Here is a 27,204-nt window from a genome sequence, read left to right on the forward strand (position 1 = left end):
CCTGGGCTACATTGTGAGTTTCAGGCCACTACTAGTTATACAACATGCTTTTTGTCTTGCTTTGCATTATTTTTTAAATTGTTGTTATTGATTGTTTTTTGTTTGTTTGAGCCAGGGTCTCAAGTAGCCAGGACCAGTCCTGACTTTGTCATGTAGCAAAAGGTGACCAAGAATCCTTGATTCTCCTATCTCAGCCTCTCAAGTTCTAGGATTGCAGTTGTGAGCCACCTTGCCTGCCTTGAATACTTTTATATAAATTTGAGAAACCATCAGTTTTCAGTTATGGAAATATTATTGTCTTACAGCATTCCTAATATACATTTACTTTCAATAGACACAATTCAAAAACAAAAAGTAGTATTTCCTCTGAAATAGTAATGTAAGACAAATTTCTGAAACTTATTAAAATTTGGAACTGAAGAACTTCGTCATCCCATTTGTTCCATACACCCTCCTCTTATACAGAGCTGTTCCAGTCATCTCTTCTAACCAATGGCTTCTTCTAATTAGATTACATTTTAGCTGAAGATCCTGGCAGGGTTTTCTCAAAATGTATTTTCCTTCATCCTTTGAGTCATCAAATACTGATTACAGACATGATTCTGCTGCGTGTGAAGTGGGATCATTTCATATGCAGGAATGCATAGCTCACATTTCCTATCTTTCAGTATCAGCTCTCAACATACAATTTCCTCTTCTCACTTTGGTAAAGCAAAGGGGCAGAACTTTAAGAGCTGAAGTACCATGCAGAAGACTCACTCTTCCGTGTTTTATTTGGAGCCTCTGAGGGGATACAGAGCTGCAAAGGACAATTTGTTCTTCATCCTCAGTTCCCTCCACCTGCATCACCACCTGACTGGGGAATAGGTAACAGCTACTTTGATTCCTTCAGATATCTCTACCATATAATCTTACTTATTTGAGAGAAATGCCATTCAGTTAAAATGGCCTGCACGACAGTCACATACATAGGAAATACAGTTGGTCATATTAGAACTGTTTTAAGTTGTTCTGTGACCATTGGAGTTAACTTCAGGAAAGGTATTTTCTCTTATTGTGCTACAATTTTTGTTGTCTGTGTTCTAAAGAGTGACTAGTAGAATTCTTTACTTTGTAATTAGTTCAAGTGGTTTGCATAGTTTTTTATGCATGATGTACAATTTTATAATAGGAAACCATTTTATTTTTAGAGAATTGGGGAAATTGTAAATGAATTTTGAAATTTTCATTAATTATGATGTGTTAAGATATACTAGAAATGAATTGAGTACATCAAGTTTTTTTAATATTACGTATTTATTGGTTGTCCCTTCAAATAATATTTAATGGAAGAAGCAAAGTAAATCATAAGTAGTTATGATTTAATAATTTGTGGGTTCATTGTTACCCTAAGAATGAATAATTTGAGTATTTATGATGCCTACTGACAAATTTTCATTCGTTCTAAATTTTGAGACAAAATCCCTTTCTGTAGTCCTGGTTATTTGGAAAATCAATATCTAGATGTTCTGGCCTTAGAGATCCTCCTGCCTCTGACTCCCAAGTGCAGGGGGAAAAAAAGACATGTACCACTGTAGAAAAATTTTACTTTTATATAGGGTCCAAGAGTAAGATCATGCACTATACTGTTCCTTGTGGAATGTTCATGTCCATGGGATCATTTGTGATTATGAATACAGGTGTTTTGGTTTTTACTCAGGAGACTTTTATTATCACATCTAGACCCTGAAATTTTAATTTCCTGTAGTATTCCTTTCATATAATCCTTTGGACATTGTTTCTGGCATACACTTTGTAAATGTGGTCAAAAAATGACAAGATCATTTTATATTCATGCGTGTATCACATTTACAAAAGCTTTAAAAGCAAAGAGACTTGGTTTTAACCAAGCTTTTAATTTTTGGTATGTTAATAATAGTTTTAAATTATGTCAGTTACTTAGGTGGCAACAGTTTTGTGAAGCATGTCACTACCCAGTCCTTTATTTGACAATTCAAGGCGGTTTCCCATACATCCCAACAATCATTGCTGTGACCACTAGTTAAAACGGTTTTTCACTGAGCCTAGGCAGTCTGCCCATAGACCAAGGACAAATTCTGATCCCCCTGCCTGGGTGGCCCCCAAAGAGTTCAAGCCAAACAACCATCTTCTGTATCCAGATGGCCTAGTCCAGTCCCATGGGGGCTCCACAGCCACCAGTCCACAGTTCATGGGCTTCCACTAGTATGGCCAGTCATCTCTGAACATCCTCCCATCATGATCTTGGTGTACTGGGCTCTGCTGACTCCCCATGGGAGACCTAGATTTGGGGGAGGTGGGGATGCCAGGTAGCTTGGGAAAGAGGGCTGGGGATGGGAGGAAGGAGGAGGGGGGATCTTTGGATAGTATGTGGAGTGAGTTGTGGTGGTATTGTGTTTCCCAAAATATTGTGCACCCTAATAAACTTATCTGGGGTGAGAGACAGAGCAGCCACAATATTAAACATGAGGATAGGCAGTGGTAGCACATGCCTTTAATCCTAGCATTCCAGAGGCAGAAATCCATTCGTTCAAGGATACAGACAAGCATGGTGACTTTAATCCCAGGGAGTGATGGCAGAAAGCAGAAAGGTATATAAGGCGTGAGGACCAGAAACTAGAAGGATTTGGCTGGTTAAGCATTCAGGCTTTTGAGCAGCAATTCAGCTGAGACATTCTGGATGAGGACTCAGAGGCCTCCAGTCTGAGGAAACAAAACCAGCTGAGCATCCGGTGAGGTGAGGTAGTTGTGGCTTGTTCTGTCTCTCTGATCTTCCAGCATTTCACCCCAATACTTGGCTCCGGGTTTGATTTTATTGATAAGATTCTTTAAGATTCTTGCTACAGTGAGTAGAAAATTTCTTAATAAAGAAAAAAAGAAATAAAAGTACACATACATGAAAATGGAAAAAAAAAAGGATTTTTACATCTTGTGGAAGTCAGCCATCATCCACCCTCTTTAAAGAATTCAGATCTTTAAAGAAGTTAATAAACTTCTACCCTGCCCCAGCATCAAATTCTAGAATGTTCTAAACTTGGACATTTTAATTTTTTCTTTACCTAGACATCATCCCATGACAAGGTTTTAATTCAAACCTTCATTGCTTCCTGTCAAGATGAGCAATCAGGAGGTGATTTATTTGAACTCAAGAGCTTTTGAGTCTTCTTCAGAGTCACAGAATCCAATCAAGCCTAATGAGACTCAAGGTTCCAGAGAGGTTGGCCACAAAGGTGAATGCTCTCCTCCGACTTGCTGTACACACCAGTCATTGAAGATGGTCCTAGCTTTACTATTGATGGTCAGCTGGTAATAGGTGATCACAGTGAGAAGTAAAGGCTTAAAACCTTTTTTAAAAATAACCTTTGAGACAGGAAAAATCAACAATTTAATTTGTTTATCCTTTTGCTGTGTGTTAGTTTTTTATTATTATTGTTGTTGTTTGTTTGAGCCAGGGTCTCCAGTAGCCAGGACCAGTCCTGACCGTGTTATGTAGCAAATCGAGAATCCTTGATTCCTCTAGCACATCCTCTCAAGTTATAGGATTACAGTTGTGAGCCACCTTGCCTGACTTGAATACTTTTTGTATAAATTTGAGAAACCATCAGGTTTCAGTTATTTTTAACAAAATATGGTTTAAAATATCTGGCCTTTAGAAAGAAGAAGCCATAGTCTGAAGAAACACTGAATTTTCTAATGGAATAAAATGTTAAAAACATGCAAAGTATGTGTTAAAAACAAAGCTCTCGACCATGCATCAGTGGAGCACACTTTTAATCCCAGCAGAGTTAGGCAGATCTCTGTGAGTTCCAGGCCAGCCTGGTCTACAGAGGGAGATCCAGGACAGGTACCAAAACTACATAGAAACACCCTATCTCGAAAAACCAAACGAAAGAAAGAAAAACAAAAAACAAGCAAACAAAAAAAGAAGCTCTTACTAAAATAGGATATTCCAAGTATTTCTTCAAACTTCAATGCCAACCATCAGCAACAACAGCCAGGTCAGAGGGGAATGGAAATTTTTTGCTCTCTACTTCTCTTGCCCTTCAAATATTGTCACATTTAAACTCTAAACTGAACACTTTTGCTACATTAGTATGGTGATAATCAGATGTGGTACTCTAGAACTCAAGACCTCAAATGCACAAGGATAAATATCTTATTTTCCTGAGAAAAACAGAATTGATGGACAAGAAAAGAGCTGACTCCTAGGAAGTCTTCAAGGATGGAGCCTTATAGAGTTCAGAATATTCCTAGTGGCTCCCAGTCTCTCAAGCCCATTGCTTGATCTTTCCTTCCTCCTCATGCTGAATTGAGATCTCTTGGTGGGCTGCTAATTGCAATTTGGAGTTTCCTATCTGCATCTTGCTTATCCCTTCAGTGCTTTGTAAGATGAACTTTTGAAACTCAGTGAACCTGGATGAGGCATCTCAAGACTGTTATTTCAGCTATCTGTGAGGCTGAGAGTTCAAGGCTGAATGGGCAGAAATTTTGTGAAGTCCTAAAGAACTGCTTCCATACATAGGCTATAAACAGATGGGTGTATGTCATCCAGAAATCTAAAACATAAAGTTTTCATTTTACAATTTATTATACTTTATTAATTATATAAAATAATGGACTTTATTAAGACTTTTGTATTGTATATAATTTTAAATCCATTATTATCCTATTCTGTTCCCCCTTAACTCTGTTACCCTTCCAGTACCTCTTAACCCTCCTACTTTAATGTATGATTTGTGTTGTTTCCTCTCTATTTCATTATTAGTTACATGTTTGTATGTGTGTATATATGCAATCTGTGATTCCATTTAGTGTTGTTCACATGAGTATGTTTTAGAACTGACCACTTGGTATTAGATATTCACTTATGGGCTCATTCTTAGGAGAGATTTTTTTTCTCTCTCACCTGCCATCAGTTGCCTATAGTTCTTCATCTAGGAGTCAGGTCATGTGGAGATTTTCCATGTCCATATTGGCATGTCCTCTGGTGTTGTGGTTTGGGTGTATCTTGCTTAGGCTATGAGATTCTTGAGATTGCCTGCGTTCAGCTTCCCTGTCTTGCAGATGTCCTGAGTCTATGTATTCTACAATCTTTTCTTCTCTTCAGAGATGTTCCCCAAGCCTTAGGTGTAGGAATTGGTTTGTATTCTGGAAGTTTATTTGAAACATTAGAGGTATCATCCCTTTGTTTCATATGATACCCCAGGTTATGGGTGGTGGTGGACCATGGGATGTTCCTGGTGATGATTTTGATATCTTTAGGAATGCTCAATCTCCTCACATTTCGTTGCAGTGGGTCTCGGGATCCTCTGCTTACTTCTGATGATGGCAATCTCAATTTGGCTGATATACAGTGAGTAATTCAAATACATTATTTGCCTAGATAATGCCAATAGACACTAGTTATGCCACAAAGATCATATTTGTCCATTATTTTGTCTGTCACCAGGTGACATTCCGGGTGGGCTGTAATTTCTAAGTTTTGTGTTTCCCCCTGGACCCTTGAACTCTTGGACATTACAGTGACTGGGGCTGCCTTTGACTGTCTATTTCTGTCTTACTCATGATCATGTTCCATCTGATAATAGATATGTTGTTGATATTCCGGTTTTTGGAGCTCAGGTGATTATGAATCTGACATATACATGCTGTAAGAAACAGCTGTACAAAATGAATTATGTCATTTTGTGGATTTATCCCCAGCTCATATTGAGGACATGATTAAGTGGAAAGACTGAATCTGTACACAGAAATAGTTCTGGAGCTTCAGTTTTATCTTTAATAAACATCCTTACAGAAAACCACTGGGCTGTAACACAGCTGCATGTCTGCATATTATTATCTTCCTCCTTTGGGTAGTTCATATTCTCCAATGTTAACTGTACTGTTATTTCATGTTTCTTGGTTCAGATTTTCATGTTGTGTTAGGTTTTTCTGAATATTTTACTTAAGTATTTATTTGTTAGTGTTGTGCTTTGAAAACAATGAATTAATCAGATCATATGGTGTTTCCATCAAAATATCATTTAACTATATCATAGACTTTACACTGAAGTTGCCAATAGAGAGAATTTAATGTTTTAATTCTTATAGTGAGTTAATTGAAGTGTTACTTTTTAAGTGCCAAAATAGCAATTAAAGTAATGATCTGTGTTAGTTGTTAATATAAAGCTTTTTCTCTACTTTTAAATTAAATATTTACTCTTTATGAGCATTTTTGAGTTATATATGTTACTAATTTTAGTTTTTCAGTGTAGTCAAGAAATATATAAATTGCAGAGAACTCTAAAAAATCCCCATCAAGAGAACAACACCATGCAAAATGACAACTACTTAATGGAAGAAATGTTGAAAAAAAAGTCTATAGATTACAATGCCCTCAAACATGATCTGGACACACTCAACAGAACACTGAACAGATGCTACCAGGAAAGTAAATTTGTTTTAGATTCCAAACAGCACAGAGGTAAGGAGAGGATCTTGAATAAAAAAAATGCTTTATTCTCTAATGTTTCCTCCCCAGAAGATTTGAAGTCCAATTAGCAGCTTAAAATGCTTGGAGTTAATGGCTTGGGGTTTTGTTATCTCATGGAGGGGCATGGAACTCCAGATATCCGTGTTTGAATTTGGAGAATCTTATAGCCTCTAGAAACTCAGTGGCTGTTCTGGCTTCTACTGCTCTAAGAGGATGTAATTGTAAGTCAGCATAGCTCACAATTCAGGTTCTTTTTTTCCGTGGGCAAGGTTGAATCTCCAGCTTTGCTGCTGACAGGCTGAAATGGACTCAGAGAATTTATATGGATGCAGTCATAAAATGATTGTGTGTGTGTGTGTGTATGTGTGTGTGTGTGTGTGTGTGCATTTTCCTTCTGCCTTGGTATGAGAGAGTTGGCCTGTTTGTGACCACAGTGAAGCTCACTGCAGCACATTATGGAACTTCAAAACGGTGTCCACACTTGTGTAACTGTCAGTGACATAGTGAATGAGGCCAGAAAGATGAAAATATCAAGCTTTACAAGGAATCTTTCTTACCTTGTATTGTGACTGGTTAACTTTAATTGACCCAGTTTATCATTCATTATTAAATATTACTTTCAGAATTTAGAGTTTACGAAGAGCTTTTGCATATGATCTCGCTACACCATGGTAGGGATTAAAAATCATTACTATGTAAGGAATAATAATATCTTTCAAATTGCTATGTTATAAAATATGATAGAAAAAAGTGCCAAAAATTTTTGAAATATTTCAGACCCATGAAAAATATTATATCGCATTTTTAAAAATAACTTTATCTGCTGTTAATAGTAACATATTGCTGTAGTCCCTGTCCTTAGGAGGCTGAGACAAGAGGATTATAATTTTAATGACAATCTGGACAGTTCAGCAAATTCCAGGGTAGCCTGAGCTACACAATGATACCTCTTCACAGGAAAACAAAGGTTGTAGATAAAGTTTGATATTAGAGCATGGCCATCCTCAGTCCTTCACTAAACAAAATAATCATATTGAGGTATTATTGCTACACAAATAGCACACATTTTAATGTATTTAACTTGACATGTTTGGGTATGTGGGCATATCACTGAAGGCATCGACATAATCAGGAGAGTAGACTAACACCTTCAAAAGCTCTCTCATGTGTCTCTTATTGCTCTTAAGGCAAGAACATCTAACACGGACCACAGCACAACCTTAAGTGCACAGTATGTAAGGATGAACTGGGACCACAGTGCATTACTGCAGGTCTAGAATTCAGTCATCCTTGTAACTGCCTCTGTGCAGCAAGTGTTTGTTCCCCATACTCCAGCTCTCACAAGCCTCTCCTTCTTAGAGTTGGGCTGTGTTAAAACCTCATCTGAGTTGAGCCATAAACTATGCTCCTGGGCCTGACTTTTTCACTTTGCACTCCATCCTCTAGTTCATCCATGTACGTCATTTGGTTGAGCATCTCTCTTTTAAGGTGTTTAGGTGTGAGACATGGTTTCAATCTGTAGCCCAGGCTGTCTTAGAATCTACTTTATAGCCAAGGTTGACATGGAAGTCACTACTTAGCCTAGGCTGGCCTCAAACTGGTGGTGATCCTCCTGTCTCACTCTGTGTAGTGCTCAGGTTATAGGCATAAGTCTTCTTGCCCAGCCCAATTTAAAGGATAAATAGTATTTCTTTGTATGCATGTGCCCCATTTTTTCTACTGATTTATCCACAGTGGACACATCATTTGTTTCTATATATCTACTGCTATAAAAAACACCCATGGGTGTAAAGGGGTCTCTTAACATTCTGGAATTTAAATTTCTTAGAGCTCTAAAATTTTACTTAGTTATTGATGTTTAATTAAAACAGTGATCTAATAACAGAATATTAGAAATTAAGAATTTTCACCACCTACCTTCTCTGTTATAGGCAAACGTGTTGAAGGACACTGGTTCTGCTGTGGCATAAAATGTTATTATTTCATCATGGACAATAAACGCTGGAGTGGATGTGCAAAGACCTGCCGGGACTGCAGCTTATCCCTTTTGAAGATAGATGATGATGATGAACTGGTACAGTAGACTATTAACATGTCAATTTCTTCTCTTAGACTCTGTCTCTAACCCTTGGATAGTGAGATACTGAGCCCAGGCAGGTCTATTGAAAGAGAGACCTCTAAGTGTTATACATGGTTTGCCTGTAATGTGAGCAAAAACTGCAGTAAGAGTATCCTAGGCTACTCCTTCCTGCTCCTGGCTTAGTGTCAGGACACAGGGTCTGTTATGAGAAGACTCATTAAAGAAACAGCCATGTCTTTGTAATCTCCTCTCTTTCTCAGGAGTCTGCAAGAGAGTCCCTCAGAGGAGCATGTTTTCCCAAAATAAGCTAAACCTTTGGTACAGTACATCCTGTGAGTGACAGTTATGTATCTCCATAGCTACACCCAGTGACATCTTGGTCTAGGGCTTGCTCTTTGGAACCCACATGTAAGAATGCCTGAGATGAGTAATTGGATGACAATAGAGAAAGTAACTCACATCTGGGGCAAGTTTCAAAATGGAAATTATATGAGAACCATGGAACCAAGTAGTTTTACCAGGTAGCTCCAATGTGATTGTCAGCGAAACTCTCCATAAACTTTACTTCATACTATTTTTTTGTTTTTTTTAAAGATGTCTATTTTTAGAAATGAGTAATTAAATGAAAAAAAGGTGCCAAGATGTGGACATTTTCTATTTAAATTATTCCTAACAAAATCTCTTCCAATATGAAGACAATATTTTTCTAGAGAAATGCTTGCAGGATCAGCTTGAAAACTTTGTCATTTAGAACATTTTACAAAATTTGTACACCAATTTAATACATGTATAAAAATTACAACAAATAATTTTTAATGTCAAATAATGTGATTTGCCATTTGATATATTAATCATAATTAAATTTATAATTAAATTTAAACCCATATTTTAAGATATGTTCAAAAATTTAAGTAGACATCATGCCACTGGCATGTCTCATGTAAGGCATTAAGGTTTTCCAAATATCTGTCCCTTTCCTCCTCAATTTCTGTCACTTCCAGGTCTGAACTTCAGAATGGCTTCCTCTCTGGAGCATGGAACTTAATGCACAGCTTTTCACACAGTACTTTTCATCTTAATGAATTTGCTATTAAGACAGTGTGTTACTTACCATATGAACACTTCCCACATGCCTCTGTGGTCTTTGGGAATGCACATTTGAATAATTTCATAGAGTGTCAGATATTATTTAATGAGCCATGTATGCAGTGTGCTGGTTTATAGGAGTCACAGCAGTAATATTGTGAATTCAGGGTCAACCTTGGTTATATAGTGAGACTTGGTGTAAAGACATAAATCATTTCATGAACCTAGTATCCCTAGACACCTGAGGTTTTAAATAACTTACATAACTGACATTGGTTTTGACATAAATGAGCTACTCGTGGGAAATCACTTTAAAAATGAGCTTGGGCCGGGCGGTGGTGGCACATGCCTTTAATCCCAGCACTCGGGAGGCAGAGGCAGGCGGATCTCTGTGAGTTCGAGGCCAGCCTGGGCTACCAAGTGAGTCCCAGGAAAGGCGCAAAGCTACACAGAGAAACCCTGTCTCGAAAAACCAAAAAAAAAAAAAAAAGATCTTGGAGGGAAGGAAGCACTGAAGGAAAGGATAGCAGGGACCTGTTATGTTCTTTTTTTACCAGCCACAGGGAAATTTTATCATCAGATGAGTTCTTTTTTTTTTCTCTTACAGAAGTTCCTTCAGCTCCAAATTAAGCCAAACAGTTATTGGATTGGGTTATCATATGACACAAGAACAAGGAAATGGCAATGGAGTGACGGTGGCCCATCTAAACTGTGAGTTTCCCAAGTTCTCACACTCTAACTTGGTGCAGAATTGGGAGGATTGTGTGCAAAGGCTTTTCTCTCATTTCACAATGCTTTTCTCTTTGTCAATGGAACTAACAGCTAAGGATAAGATGCATCAGACAGTGTTTGAGCAAGCATTAGACAGGGAAGAGGAACAGTTTAGAAACTGACTGCTAGTGATGAAATAATGAACACAGCTAAGGATTGTGTGTTCTAAGATGCAGAGAACACAAGCAAATCAACAGCTTAAGATCATTTGAAAGTGACTAGATCATCCTGATAGGTAGTATAAGTATGAATATTTGAAACATTCATTTCATTTGTTTCAGGAGTTAATTTATATAAATTGCTTCTTATTTATAAATATAAGAATATTTTTGCATATCTATATGTATATATGTATATCTACCTTCCATTTCAAGATGTCATATTGTAGACTCCAAGTTTTATGTTAATTTATACTCTGGTAGAAAACTATTCATTGATTATCTTTATTAAAATATTCCTTTTTCTTGAATATATCTCATAAACATAAAATAAAATATGATCATATCCTTCCCTAAACCCCCAAGCTTCCTCTGCTTCTGTTTAACATGTGCCTCTCTAACTCTTGTTTCCTTATTTGCTGCTGTCCCTAGGTGCATGGTAGGGCATCCACTGGAGCAAGGATACATACCGGTGGCCACCCCCCCCCCAAAAGAGTGAATCTCCCTTTTCCAGCTGCCATCACCTAACAATAGTCCTTCCTTACGTGGTAGTATATGCCTCCTCATCTGTGCAGGAATTTTGTCATGTCCAGAACATGCTTTTCACAGTACTTTTTCCTTCTCTGGTTCTTACATCCTTTCTGTTTCCTCTTCCTTCCTATTTCCTGCATGGTAGTGGTAGTTTTTGGGGAAAGAGGTTTATGAAGACGACCCCTGTATGGCTGAGCACGTACTCTCTTCTCCTAAGCACTTTGACCAGTTCTGCTTCTCTGCAATGACCACTGACCACTGCCAAAGAAACTTCTCTGATGGAGGTTGGGAGCAATGCAGGTCCGGGCCATAAACATAAATATTAAAAATGAAACTTGATCATGTGACCACTTTGCAAAATGATAGTAGTAGGTTCCATACTAGAGCCCATGACCTCTGCAATTGTGGGCTTTTGATTTGGATGAGAATATCAAACATGACATATTGCCCAGTAGGTCAGTATTGTGGCATGCTGGGTCCAGTGCTGAGTAAGACCATTCAAATCTTTTCTCCCTTTGGAACTGTGAATGTAATTGGCCCACATAGTCTCATAGGGAGTGGAACTATTAGTAGGTGTGGCTTTGTTGGAGTGGGTGAGGTCTTATTGGAGGAAATATGTCACTGTGGGAGTGTACTAGAAGAAACATGTCACTGTGGGAGTGGGCTTTGAGGTTTCCTATGCTATGGAGACCGCTGAGTGTGTCAGCAGAATTCCTGTAGCCTGCATACCAAGAGGTAGCCAGCACCAAGTCTGCCTGCACACTGCCATGTTCCCCACCATGATGATAATGGACTGAAGCTCTGAAACTGTAAGGGAGGCACCCCAATTAGATGTTTTCTCTACAAGAGTTGCTGAGGTCATAGTGTCTTTTCACAGCAGTAAAAACCGTAGCTAAGGCACTCCCCTAGTAACCTGCACAGGACCTTCTGACCAATTGAAAGATAGCCTAAGGGAAGATATTTCCTCATTGGTTTGAGATTGATTTCTCTGTGTTCTGACACCAAATGTGTGGTGTCTTCAGAAATAGGGTGTTTCCATGTAGTTATGGTGGAAAACCAAGGGCACAGCAGCAGCCAGGTTGTTGGGAGGCATCTGTGGCCTCACTGACCAGTAATTCCTTTGGAGGTATCCTTTGCCTTGCACTTTGATTTTCACTTAATAGCTAATATTTTCTGTGGATCTAACTCTTTTTTAAATTATATTTTGATATTTTTAAATTATGTTTCCATAGAATATATTTTGATCAGGTTTTCCTCTCCTCCTTAATACCCAGTTCCTCCCCTCCTCCCTTCCTATGCACTCATATTTGTGTTATTTTTCTCTCTCTCCCCCCAAAACAAAAAAGGAAAATAAAATCAAACTAAAAAAAAAATCCAGCAAGACAAAAATTGCCTAAAATAAAGAAAAAAGCAACACACAAAAGTTCCCAAACCACATACACACACACACAAAGAGTCTGTTTTGTGTAGGTCAGCTAGTGGGTCTCCATAGGCCTTTTATACATCCTTAGTTTTGGTTGATCCTTCCTTTATTCTCTCCTGTCCATTATTTTCCAGTACTCATCCAACTTTATCCTTTAATCCTCAGAACCCCTTTTCTGCCTTCATATCACATATTCATCATTTTTCCTGATTATTGATTTTTTTAGAAATACAAATTTTAAAAAAATCCCCTAATAATTCTGTGTTTGTCCTTTAAAAACTTTTTTAGCTAGTTACATTTCAAGTTGACTTTTATAATTATTTAAAAATAAATTTAATTTTTATTGTTTTGTTGTTGTTTTGAAAGAGATTTGTGTCCCCAGGCTGGTCTTGTACTCTTGATCCTTGTATTTCCATCTCTCAAGTGCTGAGACTACAGGTAGGTGTGACTATCTTTTATTCCATTAAAAGTATCAACCGTACTTATTTTACATGTGTTAGTTGGTAATCCTATTGTCTGTACTTTTGTGGGCTTAATGTACTGTTCCTGCTGGATTTTGTTCATTATGACATTTTCTTTGTGGTATTCTGTGAATTTCTTCTTCAGCCGATATAAAAACTATCTGAGGCATCAACAGTGGTAACTTTCTCAGGAACCTTTCATTTGGTGCCTGAGAACATGGCAGGTCTGGCTCACTTCTATTTAAACGTGGTCCTGCCAGTGTGGACAGTTAGGTTCCAAATCTGCAGAAAGATAAATTTCTCTTTTATCCAAGGGAATTCTCAAGTAGGCTGTCACAGAGATGGCTCGACTGTCACAGAGGTAGCTGGACTGTCACAGAGGTGTCCAGATGACAGAAGACCTTACATAATGTATTAATATGTACAAATCATACAGATTATCACTATTGTTATTAATTTGTTTTTTTCTAAAGGAAGTATCATTTCATACAGGCTAGCTCTGCTCCTTTGCATCTACCTCCCAAGCACTAGAATTTTTGGTGTTTGCCATTGTGAAGACCACAGAGTTAATGAATTTGTTTGTATCTTACAGCACCAAACAGAGTGATATGAGCATGTGGTAATATTTAGAGTCAGGTTCTAGCAGTGAAAGCATGTCTGCATCCAGATTAAGTGATCTTTGTAGACCTTGTCTATGTTACAGAACTGTTCCCTGATTATGGTATGACTACTGGACCTAAACATGAGGCTTCTGTCAGGAAGTCCAGTGGTCAGAAGGTTTCTGTGGCCACCACAAGTATTTTCTCCAGTGGGAAGACACAGAAGCTTGTACATCTGCTTATAATGTCAGCTTCTAATGAACCTAGTGAGAAACTGTAAGCTTGTGTTTCTTGGTAGAAGTCCAGGAAGGCATCACCATGGAGGGAAAGTCAAGAGCTCATGATGCAGAATATGTGCTCCATGTGTATCTTGTGAATAGTTACTGTATCCCGTGTCTTTTCCTCTTTGCCCATGTTCAACACACATGTTTTACTGATTGTACCATAATCATATCTTATGGCTGACTAATGGATATAATCATTCCTGCTGTACCTTACCTGTTTTTTATATGATCCATGGGCCACTTAGCTTCATTTATCTTCCTATTGTAAATCTAAATCCGCTATTTCTACCAGGCTTAAATTCAATGTTAAATGAAGGCGATCTTTTGTTAAAGTTTTATTCCTTTGCCGTTTTAGTCCCATGGAGTTGGGTGGATTTCATTCTCTGTCTGGTATTCTTTGACAAAGAGTCTCATTAGGCTAGTTTGGGTCAAACTCACTGTATTTCCCTAACTGGCCTTGAAATCCTTATACACCTGGATTCATTATTTGGTGTTTGAATGATCATTTTCTGAAGAGTCACTAATTATTTTACCCTGCCTATGGGTAGAAAGATTGGCTGTCATGTTTAATGATGTTTTGGGAGTCTTAGATTTACTGAAGCCTCAGACTGTATAGGAATCTACTTTCTGCCTGTTCATAAATGAACTGAATTCAGTTTTAGTTGATCAGGGTCTTGCTCCATAGCCACTCTATTCTGGTTTATAGTCCTCTAAATCAGCCTCCCCAGTGCTAGGTTACAGTCATGTATCATCTTTCTTTTTTTTTTTTTTCCCTTTGGATTTTTCAATAGGGTTTCTCTGTGTAGTCTTGGCTGTCCTGGAACTCTCTCTGTAAACCAGGTTGGCCTTGAACTCACCGAGATCCACCTGCCTCTGCCGCCCAAGGGCTGGGATTAAAGGCATGTGCCCCCACCTCCCGGTATTGTGTTCTAGTTTTTATTTAACATTTTGAATTATCTTTCACAGGAAGTTAGTTGAGGATTTAGTATTCATCATCCATCAGAGATGGTAGTTGTGTTGCACACAGGGAAGTCAGATGATCACCATGTTTCAAGGAAGTCCCAATAGCTCTGAGGAGGGGGAGGAAAGAGAAAAATCAACCAAAACAACATTTAATAACGCTCTTCTATGACTATTCTACAAATGTCTCTTTCTTCTCAAAATGTGTGCATATAAGACCTTGTCCTGTATGCCACATGCATTTATTTCTTCTTTTTAAACTGTCTTATTGTAAAAAAAAATATCAGAGGAAAACATTTTAGTGTAAAATTGTTCCATGGAAATACTCAAAATTAATTTAACTTGCTCACAAAAAAAAGTTAACAGTGTGAAGTAGATAAGAACCTGAGTTGTGATCAAAAGACCATTTTTATTTTTCATTTTATTCCATTTATTTTTGTGCATGTATTCACATGTACTGTGACACACAGGTCACAGCACAGGTACAGTGAGAGGAGCGTTGAAAGCATCACTTCTCTCCTATTGTGTGAGATTTGAGGTCTGAACTCTGGTTGCCTGGTCTGGTGCCAATGGCCTTCACCCACTGAGCCATGTCATTGGCCCAAGACAAACTGTATGCATTTAGAGAAATGGAAATCTTTTATTGATATTCTTATGATTAATGCCATATTCTGTACATTTTGGTAAATAAATCTTGTTTTGGATACTTTGGTCTGAATCAATATAAGGTTTGAATTTAAATAATTTCCCATTATATTTTTCACTTAATAGTGATTTGACAGTAATGGGATCACCACGTAAGACAGGAGACAGTGCATGTGTCAGTTCAACAGGTGTAGATGATGATGACTGTGTTAGAACTCACTCCTGTATCTGAGAACAGAAAGTGGATAAATTATCTCATTCAGTGTGCAGTGCATAGGAAAGTTAAAAATGGAATGTGGTCATCTTTGTTGGTTTCCTGTGGTGATTTGTGACTACGTAACAACCAAATGTTTTAACCACAGGTCTCAGTCTGCTGTGCAAATAGGGTGATGAGCTGGAAAGGGAAGAAACATTCTTCTGAAATCTGACTTAACAGAGCAGAAGCCATTTTCCTTCCTTGCACAACACAGCAGCTTGTGTCTGTAGAATGGATGCCTTTGGTCCAGGGCCCTAAGGAATCACTCTCTTTTTTACCTGAATGACACATGGAACTTAATACAGAACTCTAAAAAATAACACACATATTTCTTCATCACTAGAAGAAACCGTTCCAACATCCATGGCGTTGACAGCACAGTTAAGCACTAGGGTGCAGTTGTGGATTTTTGTTTGTTTGTTAGTTGATTAGCTACTGGTTGACACTTTTTATATGTAGAAGAATTTATCATCTTTAGAATGCATTTATTTGCTGCAAAAAATAATTTCACTCGGGAGGCAAAGCCAGGAGGATCTCTGTGAGTTCGAGGCCAGCCTGGTCTCCAAAGCGAGTTCCAGGCAAGGCACAAAGCTACACAGAGAAACCCTGTCTCAAAAAAAACCAAAAAAATAATAATAATAATTTCAGACTTAGTGAATAATTTCCAGACTAATTTAAGACACTCATACAAACTTCCACAATTCATATGTATTCTCATTCTCTCTCTCTCTTTGATTCATTTGATGATGAGTTGAAACTGTAGATACAGTAATATTCAGTGAGGCCAGATGAATGTGAAAGTTCAAAACTTATAATCATCTTTTCTTTTCTTTTTTATTAAGAAATTTCTATTCATTTTTCATACCAACCACATATCTCCTCCCCTCCCTTCTCCCACCCCTGTTTTCCCCCCATTTCAACCCCCATTCCCAGGTCATCCAAGGCAAGGCCTCCCATGGAGAGTCAGCAGAGCCTGATACACTCAGTTGAGGCAGGTCCAAGCCTGTTCCCCTGGTCCAAGGCTGTGTAAGCTCTCTCACCATAGGGAGTGGGCTCCAAAAACCCACTTATGCCCTAGGGATGGATCCTGATCCCACTGCCAGGGGGCCTCTTAAGCAGATCAAGTTATACAACTGTCTTGCCTATGCAGAGGGCCTAGTCCAGTCTCATAGAGGCTCCACAGTTATGGGTCCATAGCTCATGAGTTCCCACTAGTTTGGTTTGGTTAAGACTTATAATCTCATAGGTAAATGAGTTTGAGGGTGGCCTTAGGCTACATAGTATGTTTGAGGTCATTGTGTGCTACAGAGTAAGATTCTGTCTCATGAAGCCAATAGCAATAATGGTATTGATAATAATAACAACAACAATAATAATAATAATAATAATAACAATAATAATAATAATAAGCCATCCACAAATATTTTGTAAGGACAAGCAAATTCTTTTACATCATACTGAAACAATTAAACTAAATAAACGTCGATGATTTATTAATATGTTTTAATCAATAATCCATAGTCTTATTAGTCACCTTTGTCAGTTTTCTGGATCATGTCACTGTTGATATTTCTTTGTATTCAGTATCATGCAGTGCATTCACGTGTAATGTCCTTAGTTCTGAAATGATTTGACTGGTGATTGTTTTCTTCCTTTTTTTCTTTCTTTCTTTCTTTCTTTCTTTCTTTCTTTCTTTCTTTCTTTCTTTCTTTCTTTCTTTCTTTCTTTCTTTCTTTCTCTCTTTATTTCATTCTTTCTTTTCCTTTCCTTTCTTCATTCCTTCCTTCTTTCCTTTCCTCCTTCATTTCTTCTTTCTTCCTAACTTTTTTCTTTCTTTGTTTCTTTCCTTCTCTCTTTCTTTCGTTCAATCTGTTGACAATTATATTTTAAAAAAATCAAGCCTTGAAGTTAGAGTGCGCATGTGATAAAATGCACCCACTGTAAGTCATGATAAATGAGTTTTCACAAATTTGTATACCTTTGCAAGCACCATTCTTCAAATTAGTTTTATGTCAAGTTGACAAAAGCTAGATTCCTCTGAGAAGAGGGAACCTCAAGTGATAAAAGTGCCTCAATAACAAACATCTGGTTGTAGGCAAACCTGTATGTCATTTTCTTAATAAGTGACTGATATGGGAGGTCCCAGGCCATTGAAGGTGATATCACTGCTAGGCTGGTAGTCTTGGGGACTATAAGAATGTAGGCTAAGCAAATTTGGGGTAGCAGGCCAGTAAGATGCATTCCTCTGTGATATATACATCTACCACTACCTGGGGTTCAACTTCCAGCAGTGTAGATATTCAAAGAAATCCACAGAGTAGGCAAAATTCAACTTTTTTTTTTTAATCTGAGGGGTAAAGAGAAAGACATTCACACACTCTCTTGATAGTTTTCATCTTCTTTTTTCTTTATTCTGGGTTCTCTGTTCTGTATTCTATGATTTTATATTTCCTCTACAGCTTATATACCCCAACAAAATCTTCCAGGCAATATAAAAATTACAATGTGGTTACTGTAGATGGACATCTTTCTCCTGCCTGCCTGTTCCTGAATAACTAGTCAGAGGCTTAATATTAATTACAAACTGTTTGGCCTATTGCTCAGGCTTATTTTTAACTAGCTCTTACAACTTAAATTAACCTATTTCTATTGATCTATATTTCGCCACGTGTCTCATGGCAAATATTTACTATTTCGTGTGTTCTAGCACATCTTGCTCCTCCAGTGGCTGGCTGGCATCTGCTTCAGCTCTACCCTCCTTTCTCCCTGTATTCAGTTTGTATTTCTAGCCTAGCTGTATTCTGCCTGACTATTGATTTATCATCCAATGGGAACAACATATATTCACAGCATATGGAAAGACATCCTACAGCATTTCCCCTTTTCTGCCTAATCAAAAGGAAGGTTTTAACTTTAATATAGGAAAATTACATATAACAAAACAGTTATCAAGCATGAATTACAGTAACAATATCTAGTCTATTTGTATTTGGCAAAAATTAAAGAAAATACTCTATCATATATCTTATTTTAATGACTCTAAAGTTCCACCTCTAATCTACCTCTTATCATAACTAAGAAAAATTATAATTACAACTATCTTGTCTTCAACTCCATCAAAGACTCCAGAGGATATTTACCAGAGTAAACAGAAAGTATACTGCAAGCAACTTCCGAAATTTTAGATAAAACAGAGACACCTGGCTGACTGAACAGTCACCCAAAGTTCTTGTGCAATGTTGGGGCATTCATCCTCATACTATAGGCCCATAGTATCTGGCAGATATTTCAATGAAGCAGAAAATTTGAAGGTCTATCCTGCCTATATTGGCAAAGTTCATCAGTCGCTTTCCTCTGTGTCTTGCACAATGTCTGTAGTTTCTTCCGTGAAGCTGGAACCTGAAGGACCATCCTGCCTTGTTTTGGCAAAGTTCAGTGGTCCCTTTCGTATAGTTTCTGCCTGTTCAGTTTATACAACAAATTGTAAAGCAGTCCAGACAAAAGCAGTTTCTTGCCTAAATGGCTAGCCTTTGCTACATTGAAAGCAAACTCCATAAGGAGTTTCTTTGATGCTCATCATCCTTTTTGAAGTAACTGGTACTGCCAGGAGGAGATATGTCTCAATGTCCAGAAAAGTCTAATTTCTTAAAACACTTTAAATGTCATATTTTGTAGGTCTTTGAAGTGTTTAAAGATTACTCTACCTATTTGAAATATATCTCTGCATATCTAGAAAACCTAACTGATATGACTATAAGTTTGACTATTATAGATGACTACTAATTTGCATTTTTAGCTATATATTACCTTTTTAAATGAGTTGTATAAACATAATACCTTAAACAAGAGTGGAAATATACATAAAGTACAACAAAATTGACCTTATATTTTTATCAATAAACCAAAATCCATACCAATGTAAAGTATTTTGAGATTAACAGTTATTTTTTTGGATTAAAGTAGATTCAATAATCTACCTTTTTCTCATCATTTCTATACCATAGACCCCCTTTTTCTTTAGAGAGAGACTGACCATGACCATTATCTATTTATAACAAACCCCCTTTCAATGAAAATAAACATTCATAAACAATATTTTGGGAATTAGGACATAGTTTTCTATACTACTTCCTGCTGATTGGGGGCACTGGTAATCTTACGAGAACCTTGAGAAAATTTGAGATAATGGTCAAGTTCTGGGAAGATCAGCTATAACCTTCGCTGATATATACCATGTGTCAAGGTTCAGGAGGCCTCCCTTGATTAAATCTGGTCCATCTTAACCTGAAACGAATCCACACCCTCTTGCTTCCTGTAGAAGCAAAAGCAGAGCCTCTTTCCCAAAGCAATGTGTTCTTAGACCCAAAGTTTGAAGTCAAGATACCTTTAAAATATTTTTTGAACATACTGTGACACATTTAGAGATTTTTTCATCTGAATTTGTCTTCATTGCATATCTGTAATCCTTTTCTGGCCACTACTTTAAACTGCTAATCACTAGGTCCAAAGCAGCAACTTTGGTGGCTGATTCTGTTCCATTCTTTTGTTCTCCGAGTACCTAGCTTCATAGCAGAGGTACCGGTGGGAGCCACATTTATTGTCCCAACTCTGGAAGCAGTATTAAGTATCATGCAGCTGTGCTCTCAAGCCTGCAGGCAGCAGCTGAAGCAGCTTCTTTAGACCTCAGCCCGTGAGAGACTGCGGGAGTCCACCATGTTCAGCTGAGGCCCACGATGGCCAGGGGATACAGTTCTGTCCCTCGGCCTGTATTGAGAGACATGAACTAGGAAAGTGCTCCTGGCTCTGTTTTAGAATCTCTCTTTTTTAAAGCTCTCTCAGGTATTATGCAGAAAAACTTGCCAAACACCTGGGCACCAAATGTAGACAGATTAATCTCTCCTGCCTGCCTGTTCCTGAATACCCATTCAGAAGCTTAATATAATTACAAACTATTTGGTCTATAGCTCATGCTTACTACTAGCTAGCTCTTACATCTTAACCCATTTCTGCTAACCTATGTATTACCACGAGGCTGGTGATTTACTGGTACCTCACATCTTGTTTCTTGGGCAGTTCACTGGCTTCTGCTAGACTCTGCCCTCTTCTCCCTTTATCTCTGCATCTTCTTTATTAACTAATGGTAATAAAACATATTCACAACACACGAAAGAATTCTACAGCAGGATACATTCTATTTTTCAAATAAATGATTATATTGAATACAGGAAAAAAAGTTTTTCATCTCCCTTACACGATTAAAACAAAGTCATCCCAAGAACTCACATACATTTACATCTAAGTAACTAGTTATAGATTAACAGGATAGGAGCAACCATGGCATTTTTCTCAGCCAGTTTTTTTTTTTTTTTTTGCTGGCAGGCTGCATATTGTGGATACAGAGAAAGAATCAATCACTTTTATTACTTATATTAAAAGATAATCTTTTAAGAAGTTTTAAAAGAATCAAAAACCTAAGCTTTTACATATGGAAAACAATTAGTTAGCCCTACTTTAAATATTTAGGGTACATATTCACTCATCAATAGTTTTTTTTTTTTTTTTTTTTTTTTTTTTTTTTAAATCAGGAGATTGCAGGTAGAAATGTATACAAGGAATTATCTAACATCTTTGATCAAAATCAAGCCTAGCAAGGAAAGTACTTCAGCTAGTAATAATTGGGCTGCTTTGTTTTTTAATCACTAAGTTAGCTATGTATCCTTGTGAACTTTAGATTGTTTTCTAGGGTTTTTCATTTCAAAGCTATTATCAAAACATCCTCCTTTAACCTGAAGTTATTTTAAGGCTTTGTTTCAGCTATGATGCAGACTGAAACCTGTGAACCATCTCTCTACATTAAGATGAAAAGAATTTAAGTTATCTGGGCTACTGGGACTCAATTTTTTTTTACTTAATATTAACCTTAGCCACAGTCCATATGGCTCCTCAATTGAAACTCATGTGTTTTGGCTGTGTGAAATTTCTTGTTTTATTTCTTATTTTCTGTAGCCCCTGCTTTATCAGAGGCAGGGGCAAGCAACATTTTATCCTTCCTTTACCTATGTTAATTTTTCCACTAAAATAATCTCCATCATAATGTCTTCCTATATTTATTAAAGACCTGCAATCATCAAATTCCATTCAAACTAACACTATTATTGTATAAAATCATTACTTCAGTTAAACAGTGCAGTTTAGGAGGATATCATCTCCATAATAATCCTCAGGTAAAAATGCCCAGTAGAATGGGATATTTCCAAGAGATGATCATACTGCATTAAGGGAAGTGGGAATCTCCCCATGCCCATTCATACCATGCCAGATACCAGAGGAACATGGCAGTAGCCAACATGTGAAGGTCCAGCAGAAGTAAAAGACATTCTGGGGTCTGCGGTCTCGTGGTCTTTTCTATCTGAAATCCACCCATCAAGGTTTTGTTTCCTGATGGCCAAGCCCCCTGAAGTAAATTGCCATCTGCTGCTCTTCTGTCATCGCCAATGGCAAGCATGAGATTGTGTTCCTGCTCTTTATGATTCTTCCCTGACTTCCTCACTCTACATTCATCCCTCTTCTACACATCTCTCTTTCACATATCTCCTACACACATCTTTATACAGATATTGCTCCATCTCTCTACACAGCTCTCTCATCTTCATAACTACTCATCTTCCTGTCCACACAGCTCTCTCTTATAGCTTTCTCTCACAACTCCTCTACATAACAGCAGTTCTCTCTGTGAAGAAAATTCTGAACAAATATATGAGCTATATTATGAGGGTCAGAGTCATTCAATAACATATGAGAATCATGGTTTCTTTCAGGCTAGTAATGTCACATTGACCAGCCAGCCAGTGAGTGGCAATTCTTGGCTGTCAGCCAATCTCCTTGGTGAGCAGGCAGGAGGCACATAGGCTGAGTGGTCAATATTTCCCAACAGGAAGTGACACTGAAATTCAGGACTTAAACAATAAACAATTCAATGGCTGAACCTTGAGTCTTGTCATAAAATGAGGTTGGAAGTATGTTCAGAGAGTCAATTGCTGAGAGAATTATATGTACTAAAGTTGCTTTGTGCTTGATTTTAGTTCAACAATCACTTGGGAATTTGTCCTTGTGCCTATTTTGCAGGGGCAACTAGTTCATTTTGAATTTGCTCTAAGGTTTAAAATCAGTTAAAAAAATCTGTTTTTGCAGCTGAGAATACTGTTACTTTCCTATGGAGTCTGAGTTATGAAAAATATCCTGGTATTATTTCAAGTCATTAAAATTATACAGCTATATGTGCCCATAAGATTGAGATATAATCATGAGATTAAATATATACAACACATGAGATTACTCATTACAGTGCAGGTATTAAGGAGATACCACTGTTTTTGCATATGTAACATTACAGACAGAAGTAATAGTATTCAGTTTGTGGCACCATTAGCTTTGCTTGAACAGGGTTCTTCCATTAGAAAATTATTCATCTGGTGTGTTAACACTTGAACTATCAGTTGCTATCTGTTGTATAATGGCATGGCTCTTAGCATTCACAAACCTTTGATTCATTCTTTTTGTTATAAATCACTTTTGTATTACACAAATATACCACAATATTTTTCCATTTGTGAACATATGGTGTGCCTCTAAGTTTTGACAATTATGAGTAAATGCAATTATGAAAGCTATCATGCCAATTTGTGTACAAGTCACTGTGTAAGCATACATTTTTCTTTTTAGTAAATATCTTTTGTTAACAGTTGATATCTTCTGTGTCATTTCTTCCATTTACACATTAAATATATACACATGATTTCCTGACTGTACCCATGAGCATGTCTCATGGCTGTCTAATGTATATTCTATTCCTAATGTGTCTAACCTTGTCTATCTGTGTCCCAAAAGCCACTTGATTTCATTTACCTTTTTTTCTTCTAAATTCCTATGGTAAATTTGAATATTCCATTTCTCTTCATCTTAAATCCATGATTCAAAGAACATGATTTATTTTGCTAAAAATTGATTCCTTTGAATTCTCAGTTCCATGTACTGTGAGTGGGTTTCATTCTCTTTCTGTTTTTCTTTGTCAGAGTCTTATTATTCCACACTAGCTTCAAACTCCTTACGTATTGATGTGTGCCTCAAATTCCTATGTCTTGAACTGTCATTCTCCTACCTTCATCTCCAAAATACTGGAACTATAATTGTGTTCAACTATGCCAGGCTGGATTTATTATTGAGGATCTCCATTTTGAATTCATTCTGTAGTCGGCTTCCTCCATCCATTAGGGGTAAAACTAACTACAGTTCTTCTCTGACCATTTGAGATTTTTTTTCCAGCATCTGCTAACACCTCAGCCTGAGCAGGAATCTGACTTCTGTCAGTTTTTACAGGATGATTTTAATTATTAATTAATTATTTTTATTTCTGGTTTTGCTACATAGCTCAGGTTAAACTGGAAGTAATAGTCCTTCTGTTTTAGCTTATGTACTAGTTTGCTCTGTTTTAAAATTTTTTAATATGTTTTTATTTTGCATTTAATTTTTTTTCACAGAAGGGTAGTTATGGCTTCTAAAATACAATCCTGTAGAAATCATAGTTGTGTTGCATACAGGGAATGCAGTAGATTACCATGATTAAGAAAAGACCTATTAGCTATGAGGTAGGGGAAGAAGAAAGGGAAAATAAGACCAAAATATGAGTTACAAACCTTCATCTGTGCCTGTACTCCAAATCTTCCCTCTCTCCTTAAACGCAAGCATATGAAACCTCGTTCCGTGTGCTACACATATTTGTTTATTACCTTGCACATTTATTGACAAAATATAAGTGGGAAAGAAGGTTTAGGATAAAATAATTCCTTGGAAATATTAAAAATCAGTTTTACCTGCTGATCAAAAATTGCAAGTTTGGAATAAAATGAGGATTTTGGGTATGATCAAGAGATCATTTCTTTTTAATGAGCTTAGAGAATAAAAAACATTTTAGTGATTAACTTATGATTAATAGTTACATATTCTGTATATTTTGGCAAACAGAAATTTTAAAATCATGACATTTCAGTGAATGTTCAAAATTAAGTAATTGCCTATTGTTTTTGTACTTTAGTGACTTGAACACAGCGGAATTCGATCTTAATACTGGAACATGTGCATTTTTATCTAGAGTAAGACTAGATAATGATAACTGTGATCAATTCTACCCCTGTATCTGTGAGAAGAGACTGGATAATTTCGCTGATTCATACTGCAGCAAGAGCTAAAGACAAAATGGAATGTGCTGATCATCATTTGTTTCCTATAATAATTTGTGACTCCTTATGAACAAGTGTTTTGATCCCAGGACTTGGTTCTCTCTGCAAACAGAGAGATGAGCTGGAAGAGTTTGAAAATATTCTCTGAAATCTGACTTGGCATAGCAGAGGCAATCTTTCTTCCTGGAAGACACAGAACACATCTTCTCTGCTGCATGGACACCCTTTGCCACAAGCTCTGAAGAATCTGCTCTTTCTGTTTACTTAAACACTCATAGAACTAAATAAAGAACCCTAAAGAACAGCCTGAATATTTCAATATCAATAGGATAAATCATCTCAATTGAAAGCACAATTAAGAACTACAGTGTAGTTATAAGCTTCAATTTCTTAGTTGTTAGTTGATTGCTGTTCTATTTTTTTTGTGTTTTGTTTCATGTAGAAGTTTTCTTCATTGTTATAAACATTCCACTTGCCCATAAAATTTAATTTAAAATTTGGTGAACATTTGCAACTATAGTTCAAGGAACTACTGAATACATTTTATGCAAGGTATCAGTTTATCCCATCCTTCTTTAAACCATCTATGATAAGTTGAGGCCTTAAAGAAATGGTGGTAATAATTGAAGTTGGCTAGATGTAGTGGCTTACCCTACATCTTATCACTTAGGAGGCTAAGACAAGATTGCTGAAAAAAATTAATACAGTGAGAGCCTGTGTCAAAGAACCAAACAAACTAAAAATTGGGGCCAAAAATTTCCTAAGTATTTTCCAGGGACATCACTTTATCTTATACAACTGTACCCAAGTAATCAAACTTAAGACATCTAGTATTGGTACAGTAATTTAATCTAATCTAGGATCCATGTATTCATCTACTGACTGGATAATGCCACTCTAGGTATTTCATCCATGTTCAGGTTCACATGCATTCAGTGCTGATGTCATTGTTGTGTTCTTTAGTCTTGAAGAATTTTTTATATTTTCTGGTGGTGGTAGTTTTTTTTTTTTTTTTTTGGTTTTTTTTTTTTGTTTGTTTCTTTCTTTTTTCCAAGACAGGGTTTCTCGGTGTTACCCTGTCTGTCCCAGAATTCTCTCTTTACAGCAGGCAGGCCTGGCACTCAGAGATTTGCCTGCCTCTGCCACCTGAGTACTGAGATTAAAGATATATATACTAGCCTTGGCCACGCTAAATTTTGTTATATCGACAAGATTGACCTCTAACTCATGGAGATACACTTACTTTTGCCCCCCAAGTGCTGGGGTTAAAGACATGCAACACCATGTCCAGCTGAAAAATATGGACTTTCATAAGTATACTACCTATCCTCCATTAAATCCAAGTAGAACATTTCCATCTCCTCTCAGTCCTTTCTTGCCCCAAGCTATAGCCTTACACAGTAAGTTGGTTCTATTCCCATTACAACTTTGTATCTGCTTTCTTTTTGCTTACCATGTTTTTAACATTAACCAACAACTTTTTCTTTTTAAAATATTATTTTTTATTAATTCTTTGATAATTTCATGCCATTTTTAAAATCATATTAACTTCCCTTGGTTCAGTTCCTTCCAGTTCACTCCACCTCCATACCCACTCAACTCCCTGTTTTTCTTTCTCTTTTTCTTTTTTAGAACCCATTGAGTCTAGTTGTGTTGGTCAGCTACCTTTGGATATTGGCCCTGGAGTTGGTTCACTGAAAATATTCATAAAATTGACAAACCTTTGGTCAAATTAACTAAAATATACTGATAGGATTGAAATTAATAAAGTCAGAGATGAAGAGGAAGACATGATGGACACTGAGAAAATTTAGGAAATCATAAGGACATACCTTTAAAAAATTTTGTATTCTTCTCATGAGAAAACTGGGTGTCCCTAAGCTTGAAGCACAGAGGGGGAGCACTTAAAAATTCTTTTTTTTTTTTTTTTTTTTTTTTTTTGGTTTTTTGAGACAGGGTTTCTCTGTGTAGCTTTGTGCCTTTCCTGGAACTCGCTTTGGAGACCACGCTGGCCTCGAACTCACAGAGATCCATCTGCCTCTGCCTCCCAAGTGCTGGGATTAAAGGCGTACACCACCGCCGCCCGGCTTCAAAATTCTTTTTATGACACCAGCAAATGTTTATTGGAATATCCTCCTGATGGAATTTTCCTTTAGTGAGTATGAAATGACCTCCCCTGCTGCTTCTCACTAGTTTTGGTTTGAAGTCTATTTTGTCAGAT

The 27,204-nt window shown here is 37.1% G+C and overlaps 1 protein-coding gene across 2 annotated transcripts; it reads left to right on the forward strand.

The window, feature by feature from the left end:
* Nucleotides 1-687: 687 nt before the first annotated feature.
* On the forward strand, nt 688-25,287 carry LOC114685855 (T-cell surface glycoprotein YE1/48-like). 2 transcript variants are annotated; one of them, XM_037204067.1, is made up of 8 exons: nt 688-867; nt 3,082-3,248; nt 5,312-5,371; nt 6,263-6,484; nt 8,425-8,567; nt 10,267-10,370; nt 12,909-12,980; nt 24,839-24,923. In XM_037204067.1, the coding sequence occupies exons 2-7, from the start codon at nt 3,134-3,136 to the stop codon at nt 12,970-12,972; spliced, it is 708 nt and encodes a 235-aa protein (XP_037059962.1). In that variant the 5' UTR covers nt 688-867; nt 3,082-3,133; the 3' UTR covers nt 12,973-12,980; nt 24,839-24,923. The 2 variants fall into 2 exon arrangements, with proteins under 2 accessions (XP_037059962.1, XP_037059961.1); XM_037204066.1 differs by lacking the exon at nt 12,909-12,980 and having other exon boundaries at nt 24,839-25,287.
* Nucleotides 25,288-27,204: the final 1,917 nt, after the last annotated feature.

This window comes from Peromyscus leucopus, chromosome 3 (genome assembly GCF_004664715.2).
Source record: "Peromyscus leucopus breed LL Stock chromosome 3, UCI_PerLeu_2.1, whole genome shotgun sequence".
Lineage (NCBI taxonomy): Eukaryota > Metazoa > Chordata > Mammalia > Rodentia > Cricetidae > Peromyscus > Peromyscus leucopus.